The sequence below is a fragment of the Sminthopsis crassicaudata genome, chromosome 2 (genome assembly GCF_048593235.1).
Source record: "Sminthopsis crassicaudata isolate SCR6 chromosome 2, ASM4859323v1, whole genome shotgun sequence".
Classification (NCBI taxonomy): domain Eukaryota; kingdom Metazoa; phylum Chordata; class Mammalia; order Dasyuromorphia; family Dasyuridae; genus Sminthopsis; species Sminthopsis crassicaudata.
In genome coordinates, this window is record NC_133618.1 from 313,303,939 (window position 1) to 313,325,321 (window position 21,383).

Consider the following 21,383-nt stretch of genomic DNA (forward strand, 5'->3'; position numbering starts at 1 on the left):
GCACAGCTCTGCCTCACTTAAATCCACTTGACTTGCAAGTCAAGATATCACCTCCTGATGTTATTGGTCCTTTTCAAGAACAAAGGATGAACAACAATAATAACAGCAATCAGCAATTGCATTTTATGGGTCTACTACATGTAAGGTGCTTGCCTGGATGGTGGTGATTAAAAAAAAAAAATCATCAAAAAATTACATTCTACTGGAAAAATGCAATATGTGCATTGAGTAAATGCACGAGTAAAAAAGAAAATTGAGCAGGAAGTACCAAGACCTGAATGGATCCTTCATGGGAAAGGGAATGCCTAAGTTGTCTTAAAGGGGTGAGATGGGAAGGGAATCATTCTAAGAGCCAAAGGTGAGGAGAGATATATTATAGGCATGAGAAATGATTTTGTGTCAATATAGAATTGTATAGAAACAAAAGATAGAACTTTCAAATTCAGAAAAGAGCTAGTAATTTAGCTGGAACATTGAGTTCGTGAAGGGAGGAGTTGTAGCAAACAAGACTAAAAAAGGGGGAGAGGTTCACACTAGGTAAGATCTTAAAGGCCAGGAAGATGATTTCATAGTTCATCCCCTTAAGAAAGGATTGTCACTAGAAGACATTGAGCATAGGAGTGACATAGTCACATATGAATTTTATGAAGACTCTTTTGGCAGCTGTAGGGAGGATACATGAAAAGAAGATGTAAAGGACACCTTGTTGTTGGAAAAACATTTCTTGGGTCACAACAGACCCATGGCCCAATCCTGACTGTCATTTACTAGCTATATGTTCCTTAGCAAGTAATTTAATATTTGAATCTCAGTATCTTTATCTAAAATACCATGGAAATCATGGTATTTTATTGAAGAAATAGCATAAAGATCAAATGAAATAATTTGTAAGGGCTCAATTTGTTTCAAGTCAAATGAAAGGAGGAATTGGGACTTTATGACATAGATAAATATTGGAATACACGGGAGCTGTTGGAATACACAGAAGCCACCTGACAGTGGCTGTTGGAGATCCAACCCAGAATGGATCTCCTCTTGTGAGAGGATGATACAAGGAGACTGAGAGACTGTTGCATTGCCTGACCTCTCTCCTCTTCCCTCTGCCTCCAATTTATCTCATTCCCAGTCCGAAACACCTGTGTCAACAAAGACTGCTCTGCAACTCCCTTAGATGCTATCTATGATCCACAGCTGTGGAGGCTCTCAGAGAATTGAGCTGTCCCTTAACAGAAAAATACAAGAGCCAATGAAGATTTGACTGTAAATCCACCACCTAAAACATTGCTATATTTTCCAGGGAATTTCAAAAATCTTCTAGAGCATAATTTTTTAAAATTATAGCTTTTTATTGACAAGATATATACATGGGTAATTTTTCAGCACTGACCCTTGCAAAACCTTATGTTCCAACTTTTCCTCTTTCTCTCCATCCCCTCCCCCAGATGGCAGGTAGACCCATACATGATAAATATGTTAAAGTATATCTATAACATAATTGTAAAAAACCTGGCTTCAATGCAGAAAAATGCATTGTTAGAGTATTTCCATGGAAAATTTTTGCATCTGAGAGGATGTTAGCAATGCAAAGGGAAGAAAATTCTCTTCCCCTTCAAATGATGATTTTGAGCGGAAAATGGCCTACTGAGAAATTGACATTGTTTCTAAAAGAACTGAACCAAGGCAAGATTCTTTGTGGAGCAGAGAAGGGAGAACAGAAAGGGGGAACTGAGGGAGTGACAATAAGCTATCCTTCATATGCAAATATAATGATGCTAACTTCTCTCAAATAATACTTACTGACCTGGAAGTCAATCATTTTCTCAAAGCTTCAGTAATTCTCTAAGATTGTAGCAGAGAAGGTGGCAACCTACCCCAGTAAAAAGAATATCCCCACCTGGAAGTTACCTATTCCAATGAAATTCTCAGCATTTATAGCTTCTCAAGGGCCAGGAAAAATTCTTGCCACCATAGCAGACTCAAATGGTTCAACGTCAGAAATTGTTATGAGTTTTTTAGTGGAAATGACGCTAAAGAAGATTCAATGCCATCTGCTTTATTACTGTACCCTAAAAACAATGGGTTCTTTCCATCTTGCAGCTTCAAACTGTAATATATGTTAGCTTGCCCCTTAATAAAATGATAACTCCTTGAGAACAGTCTATTTCTACTTTTCTATTTGTATCCACGGGGCTTTCCATATGCTTCAGCACATGTTAAGTGTTTAACAAAATTAAAAAAAAAAATTCTCACTATTATCTATTCATCATAGAATGGTAGACTTGGAGTCAGGAACTGACTCCTCTTTGCTATGTTCAAATCTGGCCTCAGATGCTTATTAGCTATCCTGGGCAAGTCACTGTTTGCCTCAGTTTCCTCATCTGTAAAATGAACTGGAGAAGAAAATTTAAACTACTTCAGTATCTCAGCCAAAAACAAAACAAAACAAACAAACAAACAAAAAACAATTCAAATGAGGTTATGAAGAGTGGGAGATGACTGAAAAAGAATAAACTACAACAAATTTACCATAATTTATCACAACTAAAAAAACCTGAAGAACTACAAAATATGTATAATTATTTACTGGGTCCACTCCCTATCCAAGCATGTAAACTATCTTTTTTTTTTTTTTTTTTTTTCAAAAGTATAGATGAATTTGAATTGATTGACTCAAACTCCCTTCCCCATTCCCCACCCCAACCTATTACAATTATTTAAATTTACAATACAAATAGGAAAAGATAGTCTCTTTAAGAAAAGACTTTCACTTTTATCTTGTATTCCCCCATGTCTGTCACACAGTAGGTACTTAAGTATTCATGAAATTAAATTTAAAATAAATGTATATAACTATAACAGCTATTAGTTACTCCTATATTGTCTGCCCTTATCTGCCCATTCAGCTATATATTTGTGTTCATTTTCCCCATACATTAAAAAAAAAAAAAAAAAAAAAAAAAGGGTGGTGACTTAGAACCCAGCCTTGCCCTTTCTTTTACACTCTCTCTAACTGAAGAAAATGAGAATTAATTATTTAATGATGTGGAAACAGGGAGAGTGAGAACAGTATTTGAATAGCCATCTGATTCATTGTGATAATAACTGAAACTATTTGCTGTGTCTGTACAGCCAAGACTAGATTTCAGTACTATAAGCTTGGCTGCTGGTAAACCTAAGTGACTCAGACTATCACTGTTCTACTTTGAAATATTACTTCTTCATTTTGCCTAGTTGTTTCACCACAAGTGGACAAAATCTTTGAGAGAAGTCCACCGCCAGGCTAGCAAAATGGTAGATTTAAAACCATATCCCTGACCCAGATCCTCAGTCCTCTGAGGTAAGTAATTATATTCTCTTTTGAGTACCAAGCATCCATAGGCAAATGATTATCTAGACCCAGGACATAGTTTCTGAAACAATGATAACAACAATAATAAGAGCTGAAACTTTTGCAAAGCTTCAAGGTTTGCAAAGCACTATATAGACAATGCAACAGCGAGGTGGAACAGTTGATGCCAGGCCTGCAGTCAGAAAGATTCATCTTCCTGAGTTCAATCTAGCTTCAGATATTTACTAGCTGTGTAACTCTAAGCAAGCCACTTTGCTCTCTTTGTCTCAAATTCCTCATTTGTAAAATGAACTGGAGAAGGAAATGGCAAACCACTTCAGTATCTTTGCTAAGAATATCCCAAATATGGTCATGAAGAGTTGGACATGACCGAAAAACGACTCAACAACAAGTGCAGATATTAGCTTACTTGAACATAACAATAACACTTTGAGAGGGGTACTATTGTAATCCCCTTTCTATAGATTAGAAAACTAAGATTCACAGAGCTTTTAAAGTAAATTTTTAAATTGTATAAATTCAGAGCTGGAAAATACCTCAAGCCCATTTAGTCCAACTGCTCCTCCTCATTTAGATAAGGAAACTAAGGCAGAAGTTGAGAGATCTATTAGAGGTTTCATAGGTCATCATCTAAGGAGAGAATTGAACTTAGAACCTCATCACCTCTGTTCAGGTATTATTAGTAGGGAATCTCTAAATACAGGGAACATCTAAACAAATGAGCTGACTAAGTCACAATGACCTGAACCAATGGAATCTTTCTCAAGTATATTCAATTCTAGGAGAGGTACATAAATCAAAAAACTTCTAGAACACTGATGACCAGGAAGTCCCCCCCAGGCAGTGACAAAGATAGAAATGAAGAAAACATGAGTGACCAACTTTAGTTATTAGCCAAAAACCACAATGAATGAATACCTGTTAAGGTTCATGATGCCCATAGCCTGTTCAACAACTGACAAAAATATATGCACAGCTGGTTCTGGGCACCACTCAGAGAATAAAAACATTACTTTATTTCCTTTTAAAAGAGAAATTTAAAAATTATTAAAGCAATACTAAAAAACTTGAGACTAATAAGTGTTGGAATCAAAGTGGGAAAATGCAACATTTCAAGGATGGGTAGAGAGAATCTGCTCCCAAAAGGAACAGATTGAAAGAGTCTTTGCCAACAAGGTTTGAGACAGAAAAAGAGTCTGAGTCAGAAAGAAAAAGGCCAATGCTATTCTGAAGAATTGCAAATTAAAAACTAAATGTGCAATATTTGTTATAATTGTTGGCCATGCTTCAGTGACTTTAAAAAAAAACAACACTCTAACACAGTTGTGCTTAAGCCAATATTTACCTAGCTTATCAACTAGTTTGGGGTAATTTCATGTGCTCAGATTGCACACAGAAAATCATTATCTATCTCAGGCATAGACTTGCTTGGGAACACTTAGAATGGAGATAGTTAATCACCCCCCTCCCTACCCTCAAGGCTGCCTGGTGTCATTTTAGGTTGGCAAGCCAGCTCCTGCTCGGCTGCTACCCAGAAGCCAGCACTATTTTCTTTCTTAACAGAATCAGAAAATTTCAGTAAAAAGGACCTCAGTAGCCATTCAATGCAATCCACATCTTAAAAGAATTCCCTCTACAGTTTATCCAACAAGTAGTTATCTGCCTTGAAGATATCCAATAAGGGGGAGCCCATTGTCAACTAATCAATTTCTTTGCAAGGTTCTATAAAGCATTATTATATGTCAGGTATTATGCTAAGTTCTATAGATGCAAAGAAAAAGTAAAGACATTCCCTGACCTCAGGGAGCTTACATTCTATAAGAGGGTGTGTACGTGTATGTCTTGCATCATGGGGGTTAGGGACTCAATGCTTCTCAATCTGGAAAATCCCCCTAAAGCTTTTTGGCCCTACATATCAGAAAAGACATCTGAATTATTATAGCATTAAAAGATAAAATATGTAGATATATATATGTGTGTATATATATATATATATATATATTTATAATTTTTGCATTTCTGAGTTCCTAACTTTTTCTATGTAATCTGCTTTTCTTTATCATGTCATGTGGCTTTCTCAAATCTCTCCACAAATTCTCACTTAATTTTTTATGTTGATCTGCAACATATAGACACTGTGATGGGGAAAGTCACTAACTGTACATAAAAACTTACATACAAGATAACTATCATGGAGATACAAAATAACTTTAGCGAGAGAGAGATTGCTGTTGGGAGACCGTGAAAGACTTCTTGAAGAGGATAGCTTTTGACCTGAGACTTGAAGGAAACCAGAGATTCCAAGAGACAGAAATAAGGAGGGAGAGAATTCCAAGTACAGAATAGTGAGTGGTCCCTTGTCATTGTACCATAAAATAGGTAGAAGGAAGGTTAGGTGTAAGAAATCTGGAAAGGTAAGAAGGGGACAGGGTCTGAAGAGCAATAAAAGGAAAATAGAAAAATTTATATGAAGTCAATATAGAGGCACTGATGTTTATTGAATGGGGAGTAGGGAGCATAATCAAACTTTTGCCTTAGGAAAATAGTTTCAGTGCTGTGTAGAGGATAATTGGAGAGGGAAGATGAAGTTGGGAGACCAATTAGGAGACTCTTGCAGTAGTATGAGCAAGAGATGGTGAAAGGCTAAATATCAGGCTGGTGGCTATGGGAAGAGATGCATACAAGAGAAGTTGCGGAGATAAATGCAACAATATTTGGCAATTGATTGGACATGCAGTGTTTGTGAGAATGAGGAGAAGAGGATGTGACCAAGATTTTGCAAATCTGATGATCTGAAGATGGTGTTACGTTTGGCAGTATTGGGTTTAGAAGGGGCTAGTGCTAAGGAGTATGAATGAAGGAGGAAATGGGTTTCATTTGAGAACTTTGAGATGTCTATGGGATATCAAGTTGGAATGTCCAATAGGTGACTAATGGCAATGGGACTGTAGCTTAGAAGAGAGACTAGAGTTGGATTTATAAATCTAAGACCTCTGCATGGATGGACCCAGCCCATTCCACTCTGGGATAACTTGAATGGTTAGTCAGTTTTTCTTACCTCGATGTTAAGTTTGTCTCTTCTACCCACTGCTCCTATAACTGCCATTTGGGGCCAAAACCCCAACAATATTAATATCTCTTCCATATGAAACCCTTCAAATATTCAAACACAGATATCAGATCACCACACATCCCATCTCACCCCAATCCCTTCAGATCTTATCTTCTCTAGGAGAAATATGCCCTATTCCTTTAGTAGTCCGTATATGGCACAAACTTGATGCTATTTGCTAATCCTGGTTACCTTACTCTGGACATTCTCCGAGTGATCAATATCCTTCTGAAAATAGGGTGCCCAGAACTGAACAGAATATCTAGATGGGGTTTAACTAAGACTGAGAATAATCAAGGTTATCAACTCCTCATTCTTAGACACTACACCTCTCTTAAGACTCCTTGCAATCATATAAGCTTTCTCGGCAATCATACCACACGGATGACTCATACTGAGTTTATAGGTAACCCAGATCTTTTCCAAGAAAACTACTTTCTCTATCTTGTACTTAGGAATAAGAATTTTTTTTTTGAACCTACATATTCTTCTGGCCCAGTGTTCGAGCTTGTCAAGATCATTTAGGATCTTGACTGAGTCAAACATTTATTAAACCCCTAACATTTGCCAGGCACTCTGCTAAGTATTGTGGACCAACTGGAGGACCTGAATTCAAATTCTGCCTCATTTATTAGCAGTATGACCAGAGGTATGTTGCTTAGTCTTTCTCAGACTCCATTTCTTTACTTATAAGTAGGAATAATAATATCATCTACCTTCCATGGTAGTTGTGAAGATCAAATGAGATAACATAGGTAAAGTGCTTTTCAAACCGTAAAGAGCAATAAAAAGCTAACTATCATCTCATTTAAGCCATAGCATAATCCTGAGAGGACAGCAAAGCAGATGTTACTACCAGTGGTACAATGAAAGAGGGCTGGATCTGAAGTGAAAGGATCTCTGCTTGAATCCTGTCTCTACTACTTGCTATCCATAGGATCACTTCCATACCTTTTGATCTCAGTCTAATTTCATTTTATAAGAGAGAAAACTAACTCTAAGGTCTCTTCCTGACTCAGATCTATGAACTTATTTTCCCCACTTAATAGATAAGGACACAGAAGCTCAGAGGCTAAGTAACTTTTCTAAGATCACACATTTGATTAGTTTTCCAATCAATAAATATATTGTTTTTCATGTGATAAATATCAGAAAGACATAAGTTCAAATCTGACCTCAGACACTAGCTATGTGACCCTGGGCAAGTAACTTTTTCCATTTGCTTCAGTTTCTTTAATTGAAAAAAAAAATCATATATATCAACATTATTATTATCAGGAATAGTAATACCACCTACTTCACAGGTAGTATTGTAAGGATCAAATGAGATCATATTTGTTCAAGGGATTTGCACATTTCCTGGCACATAGTAAGCACTCAGTAAATGTTTATTCTTTCTCTTCCTTTCCTGATTTCCTTACTGTTACAACAGGTTTGAGATGGGACTTGTCCTTTGTTCTGGAAGACAATAGGGAGGTGATGCTGAGACATGCAAGTGAATTGGATTTTAAGTGAGGGAATGCTGTGCAAGGTTACCTGCCTCACTTTCCTCTCTAAATCCAGTGGATCCAGCAGATTTATTTATTTGTTTAAGTGGGACTTAGGAAGCAAAAAAATTTTAAATACATTCCCCGTCTTCAAGGGACTTAGAACTTGGATGAAATTTGAACTCAGGAATCTATATTTCTAGTTCAGAGCTGTCCAATATGCCAGAAAAAAAAAAAAAAAAAGAATCTGGTATGATTGAAGCCAATGTTAGAGGAATGTTTTTGCTTATTAAAATAAATTGTGATTTTAAAATATACCCTAGAATTGATGAATTCATGAAGGTATGCTAGCAAGAAGTCAAACTGAAGAGAGGTTCTTTTACAATTTAGCATTTCAGAGTCATGTAGGAATGTGAACTGTGCTCATGAAATAGAAGCAAAGAAATGGTGTTCTGTATGTGCAAGTAACAGCTTGTCATCAAGGCGGGCCACCTTCCATAACACTTTAGGCATATTCCTAAGATTCTAGATCACTAGGCAGAGTTTGAGGACAACAGGTCAAGGCAACTTCCTTTCCTAAAAGTGAAGGTTATCCCACAAACCTCCAGGGACTTGTCTGTGGTGGTCTCCTTAGAGAGTCTACAACTGAAGAACTATTGAAATGCAAAATGTAAATTCCAAACCTGTTTACTCTTAAGTGCAAACATCCTAGCAGAATAATATTGACAGCCAGACCTCAACTTCCCTATGAAATTAAACATAAATATAGTGGGAGGTTTTTTTTTTTTCCTCAAATAAGGTTGCTAATATTAAAACAGAGACTTTAATTGGATGATTGGGCTAGCTTCACAAATACCCTGAAGTATGTATTCCTTTTGGCTGTCATCTACAGAAGTCTTGTGTGTGTTTGTGTGTGTGTGTACATAGAAAGGTGTGTTTTACAACATCTAGGGAAGTTATATGCATATGTGTGTGTGTGTTTTACAACAAAAGTGCATTCAAAATTTGTAATATGGATAGATGTAGCATTTAAGCCTCTAAGAGGTGGAGATGAAGCGCGCTGGAGGCCAACCTTTTCCTAAGAAGCAAATTTTTATTTTCTTCAAAGTCATGATATCCTAAAGGCAAGGGGTACTTATAATCGGGATGTATGTTACTGCTTAGGGAGTGAGAAAAAGGACAGAGGAGATTTTTATTCATTCAACAAGCACCAACTATATACCAACCATCATGTTGGGAGATGGGATAAAAATGAAACAGATCCTGCCCTCAATGAACTTATATGCTACTCTATAGTCCAGAATTTTCTATTCTTTATTCTAAGGGAAGGAAGGGAGACAGAAAAGGAGGGAGGGAGAGAAGGAAGGAAGGAAGAAAAAGTCTGTTTCTTTCCTCAGTCTCCATCATCATCATGACCATAGAGTAGCAGGAAAATTGATAGCTAACAACTACTGATTTCTGCCTTTAGGCAACTTATATTCTAATAGCCATACCTGAGGATTTCCCTCAAAGAATTATATTGTGGATCTCAGAACACAGGGGGCCACATGCTTCAGAATGAAGGACGATTCTTTAGCAAGGGAAAAGGAAACAGTGACCTTCTACCTCCCAGACTATCTTCCAAGAAGATCCCAGCAATTAGCACAGTGCCTGACACATGGTTGGTGTTCTGGGATTTTTCAAAGATAATGGGCCGGTTTGTTATTTTCTTCTCCAGCTCATTTACAGATGGGGAAACTAAGAGACAGGGTTAAGTGACTTACCCTGGGTCACATAGCTAGTGAGTATCTGAGAAAGATGAATCGTTCTGATTCCATGTATGGCACTATCCACTGTGCCAATTGGCACTTAGTAAATATTTAATAAATGCTTGTCAATTGATCTGTAAATGGATGAAGTCTGATTAGATGATTTTTGAAGTTGCCATGTTCTGTCACTTCCATCTTTGTTAACATCTCTTGGAGTTGCCTTCTCTCTTCTCTAACATGACCATCACCCTTTATTACCACACACCTGGACTATCGAAATAGCTTGTTGATTTATCACGCTGTCTCAAAACTCGCTAACCCATCCTATAGCAAGCTATCAAATTGATTTTTCTAAAACACAGGTTTGTGTCTTATTCCTTTAATCAATAAACTCCAATGACTCCCTAATACCCTAGAATTAAATATAAAATAAAACATAAATATCTCTTGCTCATAATTAAATATATATGTACAATATATACACACATATATATACATATATATATATATAAATTTAATTTTAGAAATATTAAAACAATTATTTAGAAAAAAAAAAAAAAGGGAAGGACAAGCTGCTATCTTGACAGTGGCCTGGCCAGAAACTGGCACAATATTCTTCATCTTCCTGACTCCCCAGAAAACTGAAGCCAGACAGTGAGGGGGAAGATATGCAAATATGCCCTAAAAATGTCTTCTTTTTTTTTTTTTTTTTTCACGGACTCATTTCGATGGCAGATTTTTATGGGTCCTTGTGAGGACGGGACGTCATTATCAGGTACAGGACATATGCCACCAATTTTTTTGGGTGGCTGTAAAGTATAAAAATATCCAAACTAAAAAAAGGCTTTTCTTTTAAAAAGAAAGGTTCTTTAGCGCCTTTTTTCCAGAGTGGAAAAGGGTAGGTGGTATTAAATTGGGTGTCCTGAACAAATTCCAGTTTGAACAACACAGTGCCCTAAAAATCTAACTCGATACTGATCTTGTAAGATAATTTCTCCTCCTAAAATAATAATAAAATAACATCTGGTGAGTTTATAGTGCATGACAATTTCCAAAGCACTTTTATATTTATCATTTGAATCTCACCTCATAGCAATCCTGTGAGGTAGATGCTATTATTTTCCTCCCTTTATAAGACTGAGAGAGGTTAACTGACCTGCCCAAGTTCATACAATTAGTAAGTTTCCAAAGCAGGATTTGAACTCAGATATAAGAACATCTATTTGTGGTACCCTCAGCTGCCTAAATTCTGGTCTTTCAATAGCAAGTATGTATAGTAGATAATAGATAACAATTCAGTTTGGGGAACAGAAAAAAGAAATAATAATTGAACTTTACATAAAACTTTTAAGTTTTGCAAATCATTTTGAATACACTATTTCATCTGTGATTCACAACACCCCTAAGAGCTACATGCTACTGGTTTTATTATCCCAATTTTGCAGATAATGATACTGATACTCAGAGACCTGGGTATGGTCACATTACTGCTTAAGTAACAATGACCAGATTTCAACCCTGCTTTCCTGATTTCTGGGTAGGTAGGAGTGCTGTGCCTAGAATACTAAAACTCATCTTCATGAGTAAATCTGGCCTCAGAAACGTACTACCTGCGTGACCTGGTCAAGCCATTTAATCCTGTTTGCTTCAGTTTCTTTTTCTAGAAAATGTGCTGGAAAAGGAAATGATAAACTACTCCAGTATCTTTATCAAGAAACCCCCAAATTGGGGAAGCTAGATAGCACAAAGGAGATAGCAAAGATGCAGGAGGAGCTGAGTCCAAATCAGATACATAACATTTACTAGCTGTGTGACTCTGGGTGAGTCACCTAACCTTAATTGCCTCACCAAAAAATGGACAAACAAACAAAAAACAATCAAAAGACCCAACTGGAGTCATGGAGAATCAGACAAGATTTAAAAAACAACTGGACTAATCTTTGTGATTCCCCCACCCCCACCCCGAGGCAATTGGGGTTAAGTGACTTGCCAAGGGTCACACAGCTAGGAAGTGTTAAATGCCTGATTTAACAGGTATTTTAACAGATTTGAACTCAAGTCCTGACATCAGGGATGGTGCTCTATTTCACCATCTAGCTGCCCCCCAATCTTTCTAATAAAACACTTTATCCAAAAACATCCTGGCACTTGAAATTTTCTACAACATTTAGATTTCAGAAATCAGTGAAGGCTACAAATTAGGACTTGATTTATAGTTTTGTTGATTGCCTAGATTTAAGAAAGTGATAAAGAAGATATCAATAGCATAAAACTTAGAAATGTGTTGTAAGCACTTTTTTTTCCCCAGAGAGCCAGTTTACATTTACTAGCACACTCCTGACTTTACCTATATCATACTACTTTTCGAGAATAAAGAATCACTGAAGCAATGTCAATAGACTTGGGGTGGAAAGAGCCATGTGCTTCTAGAGAGAGAACTATGGAGACTGAATGTGGATCAAAATATAATATTTTCATCATTTTCAAAAAGATAAAAAATTCTTTTCTTACTTCCTTTCTTCCTTCCTGCCTCCCTCTCTTTCTTTTTCTTTTTTTCTTCCCTCCCTTCCTATTTCTTTCCATCCCTTCCCTTCCTCTCTCCTTTCTTTCTTTCTTTCTTTCTTTCTTTCTTTCTTTCTTTCTTTCTTTCTTTCTTTCTTTCTTTCTTTCTTTCTTTCTTTCTTTCTTTCTTTCTTTCTTTCTTTCTTTCTTTCTTTCCTTTCTTGCATTTTTTCTTTTCTTTTCTTTTTTTTTTTGGTTGTTTTTTTTTGGCACAACAATGCAAATATGGAAATAAGTCTAAAAGAATTGCACATATTTAATCTACACCAAATTGCTTGGTGTCAAGCAATTGGGGAGGGGGAAGGTAAAGGAGGGGGTAGAAAAATTTGGAACAAGTTACAAAAATGAATGTAGTGTTTAACCTATATTAAATTACTTGCTATCTAGGAGACGGGGTGGAGGGAAGGAAGGGAGAAAATTTTGGAACACAAGGTTTTGCAAGGGTGAATGCTGAAAACTATCTTTACATGTATTTTGAAAATAAAAAGCTATTATTAAAAATGTAGAAAACTATCTTTACATGTATTTGAAATTTTTTAAAAAAAAGAATAAAGAATCATAAAATGTTAGAGTAGAAGGGACTTGCAAGACTGTCTAGACCAATCTCTTAATGATATAGATAAGATAACTACAGGCCAGAAGAGTAAAGTGATTTGCTCTAATTCACAAAGCTGTTGGGGCCAAGATGAGAAACTAAGTATCATGATTACTAGTTTAATGCACCATATAATAGACCATAGCATTTTCTGTGAAGAGCAAAGTGACCTCCATGATTACACAAATTGTTCTTGTTGTTCAAGACATGATTGTTTCAATCGTGTCTGACTTTTCATGACTTTTCTTTGGGATTTTCTTGGCAGATACTGGAGTAGTTTGCCATTTCCTTTTCTGGCTCATTTTTACAAATGGAAAAACTGAGGCAAACAGAATCTAAGTGATTTACCTAGGGTAACATAGCTAGTAAGTGAATCAGATTTTAAGTCAGGTCTTCCTGATTTCAGACCCAGTACTCTATTTACTGCACCACCTTGTTGCTTTTGCTTGCACTATTACAAATAAATAATCTAAAAATATTACAATTATATTTCTTTTCTTAGAAAGGGAAATCAGGCTTGTGATTTCATTGGTAGGAAAATTTCCAAATTGTAATTCTCAACAGCAGTGAAGAAATGATAACATATCTGTAACTTAGAGTTATCTGGGGAATTAGGAGGTTCAATACTTTATATAGCTAATATGGATCAAAAGTACTATTTGAATCAAGATCTTCTTGACTCAGACCATCCTACTTTGCACTCACTATCACTTTATATGAACTAATTGTCAAGTCATAATAATAGATAATAATGTATCAATTAATATATTGACATTGTTATAAATACAGTATTACAAATCCAATGCAATTTAGAAGGGAGTAGGATAAGCATTTGTATGGGTACCTACTTTGTGTCAAGCACTGAGCTAAATGTTTTACTTTATAAATATTATCTCATTTGATCCTCACAATAATCCTGTGCTATAATAGATAATAAATCCATTATTATCCCTATTTTAGGAAACTGAGACAGAGGCTAAGAGGCCAGAAGATAAAGTTAATAAGTGTCATAGGCCAGAGCTTAACTCAGGTCTTCATGACTTCTGGCCTAGCACTCTGTCCACTGGGCCACCTTGTCCAGACAGAATATAAACTGTTAGGAGTCAATCAATAAATATGCTGGATTTCGAGTTAGGAAGAATTGTATTTGAATCCCAGAAATATTTTCAGATACTTTCAAGCTATGTCACCTGGCCAAGTCTTTTAATCACTCACTCTCAGTTCCTCATCTATGAAAAGGGTGAATTAGAGTAGATGATCTATGAGGTCCTTTCATCTCTGAATTCCTTATCCTCTGCTGATATGAAATACCTGTCTAGTCATACTAGATTTTCCAGGTTTTTTTTCCAGTTTTTATAGGATGGTAATCAATGATAGAGAAGGGTGTTAATTATATAATACCTGATTCCACTACCCATACCTGAAACCAGAACCTTTCCAAGAAGTGATAAATCTTTCAGATCCTTATTTTCCTGTAGTAAAAGAATTCATCCTTAAAGAATCCTCCAGCAAGTTGGAGACAAAGCAGAGGAGCAGACATCTATTGAAACTAAGTGTCACTACATTACTGTTTTTTGTTACATGTTTCTTGTTATTACATACTTATTTTTCTTAAGTAAAGACTAAGTAAATTTTAGTGATGAACATAGTGTCCCCCACAGAATAGAAGCTTAATAAATGATTGTTGACTTGACTTTTGTTAACCTTTCAATAATCTATGAGTATCTATCAAATTTAACTTAATAGGGTATTAGTATCAGATCTGCCCTGATGGGGAATGTATCATTCATTAATTCATGGGAAAATATACACTGAATCAGGTCATTCATGCATCTAAGCAAATAGCATAAGAAAAAAAAAAAAAAAACTCCACAGAATCCTATTGTTGGAAGGGTATATCACCATATCCAAACCAAATCAGAGATTTTTTCTATACAGTACTTACAGAGTGGTGTTGCAACTGTTTCTGAGCCAGCCCATTCCATTAGCTGACAGCTGTACTAGGAAATTGATCCTTATGATTATTTGAAATCCCCCTATAATAGGCCCATATATTGCTCCTAGTTCTTCCCTCTAGGCCTAAGCAAAACAATCCAATCTTTCTTCAAAATGGTAGCCCTTTAAGTCTTTTTCTTCTCCAGGATAAATTTCCTCTGTTCCTCATATGGCCCAACATAATAGGATATTAAATGATGACTCTGGGGGTGGGTGCAGGGAAGCAGAGAGATTATAGTAAGTAGGTGTTAAAAAAATCAATGGTACCAGGAGGCAACTCATTAGGCCTCTAGTTCCGATCAATCTCTGGAACAGTACTGTTTCCTTGAAATAAAAGGACTTGAAATCCTTTGTCACAGATGGAATTTACTCCAGCCACATGTGGGTACTTGGCAAACACCATCTGAGGATGACAAAGTTATAGTGACTCAAATGATGGCTGGAGTGGGGTAGTACAGGCCATTGACACACAATACTGTGTCCACTGGGTCTCTACCTGCTCGGTGTTAAGTGGTGATATTGATGGTGCTGATAATAACCCTCTATAGTCCATGATTTTCACTGCACTTTCACAACCATTTTCTCATTTGAGCCTCTGGGAAGTTGGTGGATCAAATATTAACACCCCCATTTGATAGATGAGAAGCCAGGGAAAGAGATCGATCCATTACGTGACTTGTTAGTCTGCTATGATAAGAATTCAGATGAGAATCTAGGGCTCATGACACTTAATTCCTGAGGTGGCCCCCAATTGCAGAGGCAAGGCAGGCATAAGGGGAGACAAACTCACCTCGCTCTTCACTGGCTGAGGCCTCTTCCCCAATTTCACCTCCAGGAAATGTAAGGGTGAGATCACAGCACCAATGTTACGGATGTCAGCGTACTTCAGCTCTTCTGCTGTCAGAGCGGTGCCGGGGAGTCCCGTCAAGGGGCCAAGCCCTGGCAGGGCACCTGCTGTCAAGGAAGGGTCTGGGATCTGCCCTGGCATCATAGCAGAAGGAATGACGCCGCCGCCTAAGGAGAGAAAAGTGAAACACTGATCATCACTCATCCAAGTGATACCCACCCTAGGGGAAGCCATGAAGCAGGGAATCTTAGTCTTCAGCAACTCCCCCTCTCCTTCTGGAACAGCTTTTTAATCTCTCCTCTGTAGATGCCTCAAGGCAGCTCTCTCTCTCACCATCACCCTGAGGCCCTACTGCCAAGAAGAAAACTAATTGCCAACAATTTAAAATGTTAAAGATTTAACCTTCTAGAATTATTCCAAAGGATTGAATCACTAATGGTAAAAATTCAGGCATAACGGTAACTGAGTAGCAGAGATGTGAGAGTAGTGCAGGATAGGTTTCCTAGAGCCGCTCAAGGCAGACATGCCTATTCTTCTTAGTTTTAAGCCCAAATAATTCCTCTAAAATAAAACAAAATCATGTAAAAGAGTTCTGTGTAAGAGAAAAAGAATGTGAAAGAGTTCAGGTGAGAGCCAAAGGTGAAGAATGAAATTTGTGACCATGAGACTGTAAGTTTCTAAGGGCAAGAATCAAGTTTTATTCATCTTTGCAGTTTCCCCAACATCTAACACGATGCATTTTACACTTTGATTGCTTAATAAATGTTGAACTGAATTTAAATGAACCATTTTTTACATCTACCCCTCTCTGACTCAATGGATGCAAAGTTAACATACAACATAGCACCTTCCAGGTCAATAAAGATAAATAAGAGGGAACCACAAATCACTGGAAGAGTATAAAAGGTCAAGATATATCACCACACTCCATATGGACCGTTCTCTTTTTTTCCCTTCTCAATTATGGTCACAAGTAGAAAACAAGAATTATAGACACAAGTGACAGTAATAAAGACCCCTGGCTGCCACTGACCCAAAATGGTCCACTTCCTTGAGTCTCATTTCCATCATCACTACTAAATTAATTCTAATTAGCTATGTCTGTTATTTTCTTTTTCTTTTTTTCTTTCTTTTTTCTTGCTGAGGCAATTGGCATTAAGTGACTTGCCCAGGGTCACACATCTGGTCTGAGACCAGATTTGAACTGCTCTTCCTGACTTCAGAGCTGGTGCTCTATTCACTGTACCACCTAGCTGCCCCTGTCTGCCATTTTCTTTGTATAATCTACTTTTTAAAATGTTGATGACAGTTCTATAAGGTTAGAACTATTCCAATGGTTATCACTAACTTGGTATGGAAAAAAGGGTATTGTTTCAGGAGTGAGAGGACCTGGGATCCCACTTAGAGCTTGGACAAGGAGTCATCCCAGTTTCCTTCTTTGTAAAACAGTGATAATAAGAGTTGTTCTGCCCCAGAATTGTTGTGAGGAAAAGATGTTATAAACCCTAATAGGGAAAGGGCTTATGCCTATGTGATTTCAATGGCATAAAGAATCCTCAGATCAATCAGCCAAAAACAGTCAATAAGCATTTATTAAGTGAAAGCAGTGCACTGGGCTTGGAATCAGGAAGACTCATCTCCCTGAGTTCAAATCCAGACTCACTTATTAGTTGGGTGATGTCAGATAAGTCATTTAACTGTTTGCCTCAGTTTCCTCATCTATAAAATAAGTAGGAGAAGGAAATGGCAAACTACTACCAGTATCTTTGCTTAAAAAAAACAAAAAACAAAAAAAAAACAAAAATGGTGTCATAAAGAGTTAGACACAACTGATATGACTCAAAAACAAGAAAAAAAATATTAAATGTTTACTATGTACCAGGCATTGTATTAAAGCTAGGGATACAAAGTTTAATATTAACTCAATTCTCGTAAAAGCTTGAGAGGTAGGTGCTATTATTATCCTCATTTTATATTCAGAAAACCAAGGAAGACAAAAATTAAGGGAATGGCCCATGGTCACACAGATGAATTATGTCAGAGGTGGGATTTGAACTTAGATCTTCCTGCTTTCCAAGCTGGCACCAGGAAGACACTCTACCTTTTAAACTTTGATACACTTCCCATATAAATGTGAGTGGCTATTATTACTGACAGGACCAACTTTAGACAGAAATATGAAGTTCATGAGGTTGGAGTTTAGTAACCCTACTCTCTCTGACTCTATGTCCTTCCATTTCTATCTCTTCCTTTCTTCCCACCCCAGTCTCTTCTTCCACATGCTCTCCCCAGGCTTTCACCCATTCTTTCCATAAATGAGATCTCTTACATAAAGTATTTGGCAAAGTATTGCATAAATGTTAGTTTCAATGAATCTTATTTTTCCATATGCACAGTATCCTTTTTATGTCCCGTGTGTTCACTGTGAGTTTAGCAGAATACATGGCACACAGTAGAAGTTTTATAAATGATTATTAAATGAATGAATATCAAAACTTGCTTAATGATTCACACTAAGGTATAAATCATTGAAAGTTATAGCTGGATCTTTTTGTCGCAAAGAACTGGAAATTGAATGGATGTCTATCATTTGGGGAATAGTATATGAAGGTAATGAAATATTATTGTTCCACAAGAAATGATGAACAGGCTGATTTCAGAAAAGCTTGGAAAAACTTATAAGAACTAATGCTGTGGGAAGTAAGCAGAACCAGAAGAACATTGTACACAGCAACAGCAAGATTATGTGATGATCAACTATGATGGACTGGGCTCTTCTCAACAATATAGTAATTCAAAGCAAATCCAAAAGACTTGGGGTGGAAAATGCCAATCATATTCAGAAAGAAAACTATAGAGACTGAATGTAAATCGAAGCACAGTATTTTTATTTGTTTGCTCTTTTTTATTTCTCATTTTTTTTCCTTTTGGTATGATTTTTCTTATACAAAAAGATAGTTATGGAGATGTTTAAAAGGATTGCATATATTTAACCTATATCAGATTGCTTGCTGTCTTGTAGAGGGCAGAAATAAGGGAGGGAGAAAAATTTAAAATACAAAGTTTTACAAAAATGTATATTGAAAACCATCTTTACATGTATTTGGGAAAAAAATGATTAATTTTTTTTTTTTAAAGAAAGTTGTAGCTGAAAAAGAAAAGCTAAAAAAAGATAATTAGTTCAATTTACTTCACTTTACAAATATGAAAACTGAAGTATAGTGACTCTTCCAAGATCATACACTTTGTCAGCCTAACTTTTTTTCTTTTTAACAATAGCTTTTATTTTCAAAATAGATGCAAAGATAATTCCCAACATTCACCTTTGCAAAACCTTGTGTTCCAAATTTTCCTCCCTCTCTTCCTCCTCCTCTCCTCCCCTAGACAGCAACAATCCAATACAGGATAAACATGCTCAATTCTTCTAAACATATTTCCACTTAATGCACTTTTATAACCATATATTAAGCTTCTATTCTATGTAAGGCAAGAGGCAAGTTGGTTCAGTGCAGAGAAAGTTAGCCTTGAAGTAGAGAAGACCTGATTTCAAATCTAATCTCTGCCATGTCCTAGCCATGTGACTCTGGACAATTCACTTAACCTCTCTCTTTATGCTCTAGGCAACTTTCTATGAATATAAGTTGTAAAGAAGGTGATGACTTGCATCAGACAAGGAAGTCTTCTCAGCTACTAGTTCCTGGTATCACTGAAATCAATTTGAAGTTGTTCCTTGTCTCTACCCCAATGTGCAAGGCTCTGATTATACTTAGGATACAGATTCACAAAGGACATAGTTCTTATCCGCCAAGAGGAATTTACTCAGGAAGACACAAATCTATGATAGAGGAGATCTTAAGAAAGAAAGATGGGTGGAACAGGCTTCCTGGGAGACATGTTACTTAATCAGGGTTTTGAAGAATTGGTAGAATACTAGAGAGGCACCAGGAGAGCTTCCTACTGGGAAAAGGATGGCTTGCCAGAAAGTAGGGGGACCAAATTCAAAAAGGGTATGTGGAAGATAGTGCCTAAATTACCCAAATTGAGTAGTGATAGACACAAAGCTGGAAAAGATAAATTGGGATTTGGTCATTATAACTGACTTTTATGAAGTAAGTAAGGTTTGAAAAATGTTTCCTATGCATATTTCCATTTGATGGTGGAAAGTCTTGAATGCTAGGCCAAGGAGGAGGCCTTCTTTGTGTAGGAAACTCTTTGAGATTATCAAGAAAGAGAACTGAGATATCAATATATATATATATATAATTAATCTAATGTCAGAGTTTTTCATAGACTATAAAACAAATATAAACATATACAAAATGGAATGGGGAGGGGTAAGGCCAGAGTTTGTATTCCAAGTGATTGGAATTTAGCTCTTTTGACCTCCTCAACCTTTTCTGTTAACAGATTCAAGTGCTGTTCCTCCCAGGGCAGCTCTATAGTAAGCAATATAAATAATAGCTAACTTTAGATAGTGCTGTAATGTGTTTTATAAATATTGTCATGTTAGATCCTCACAACAACCCTGAGAGAAAGGTTCTAATTATCATCCATATTTTACAGAAAAGAAAATGGAAGCAGATAATGGTTAAATAGCTTAGCCATAGTCACACAGCTAATAAGTATCTGAGGCAAGATTTGAACTCAGGTTGAACACTACCCATTGCAACCCAAAGCTGCCTTTACATTAAGGTCTACTGGTATGATTTCAGAAACTAGTTGCTAGGTAGGAGAGGCTATAGGCCTTTCTAATGCTCCTGAAGCAACACCAAATGGGTAGTCACCTATTTCATTAGCTCAAACCCAATTGGGATGTAAGGACTCAGCTATAGTAATGACTCCATTAAAAGGAAACTATTAGGATTCCCTGGAAGTCCCTCTAATGCATTGTGCTATAATCTGAGGGGGTAAATTGAATTAGAAATGGTCTCTAACACCCTCCTATGTGTTATTATTTAACTGTGCTAATGACCATTCTAAAGCCTAAACTGGACAGGAGTCTTAATTTCTCTGAGGGGGATTTAATTCACCTGACTGTCAGGCTTCTGGGACATTCCTCTGAAAATAAGATCTGTAAAAGTGACTGATGGAACCCACAGGAATAATAAAGAAATCCATACCAAGAAGTGCTACTAGGTCAAGTCTTCCTTAGTAAAAAAAGAGTGAAGAAAGGAAATATGGCTACATGCAGAATGTGGAAAGTCCCTTCTCCCTGGAAGAAAGTAGCATATATCCTAATAAAGAGAATGCTGGCCTCAGACTCCAATGACCATTTTTCAATCTCATCTCTGATACTTAGTTGCAGGGCCTGGGAAGTTATTTAACTTCTGAGCCTCGGTTTCTTCATCTGTAAAATCAGGATATATTTCCTATTTCATTCCATTATTTTAAAGAAAGCGTTTTATAAACCTCAAGATGATATATAAAACTTAGAACAGGAAGGAAACTTAAAGCCACATGGTTGTTTGGGAGCTTGAAGGAAAAAATGAGTGGCTAAAAAAGAGCTACATTGACTGTGCTGATCCAAAAAGATCACAAAGAAGGGTAGAATATTCTCTTCGGCCCAAGGCCCTAACCTTATTCAAAGCATTTATTATAATCACTCTTTATACTCAGGATAGATATAAGGAGAGACTAGCTCCCTGCAGTGCCTAGCCCAAAGTAGGTGCCTAATAAATGTACACTGAT

General features: G+C 36.7%; 1 protein-coding gene across 1 annotated transcript in view; it reads right to left on the bottom strand.

Annotated features, from left to right (window-relative positions):
- JDP2 (Jun dimerization protein 2) overlaps positions 1–21,383 on the bottom strand; it is a 68,180-nt gene that overhangs the window by 37,325 nt on the left and 9,472 nt on the right. The window contains exon 2 of the mRNA XM_074289986.1: positions 15,639–15,862. Within this exon, the coding sequence (XP_074146087.1) occupies positions 15,639–15,839 (201 nt within the window). The 5' untranslated portion in view covers positions 15,840–15,862. The remainder of the gene's footprint in view (positions 1–15,638; positions 15,863–21,383) is intronic.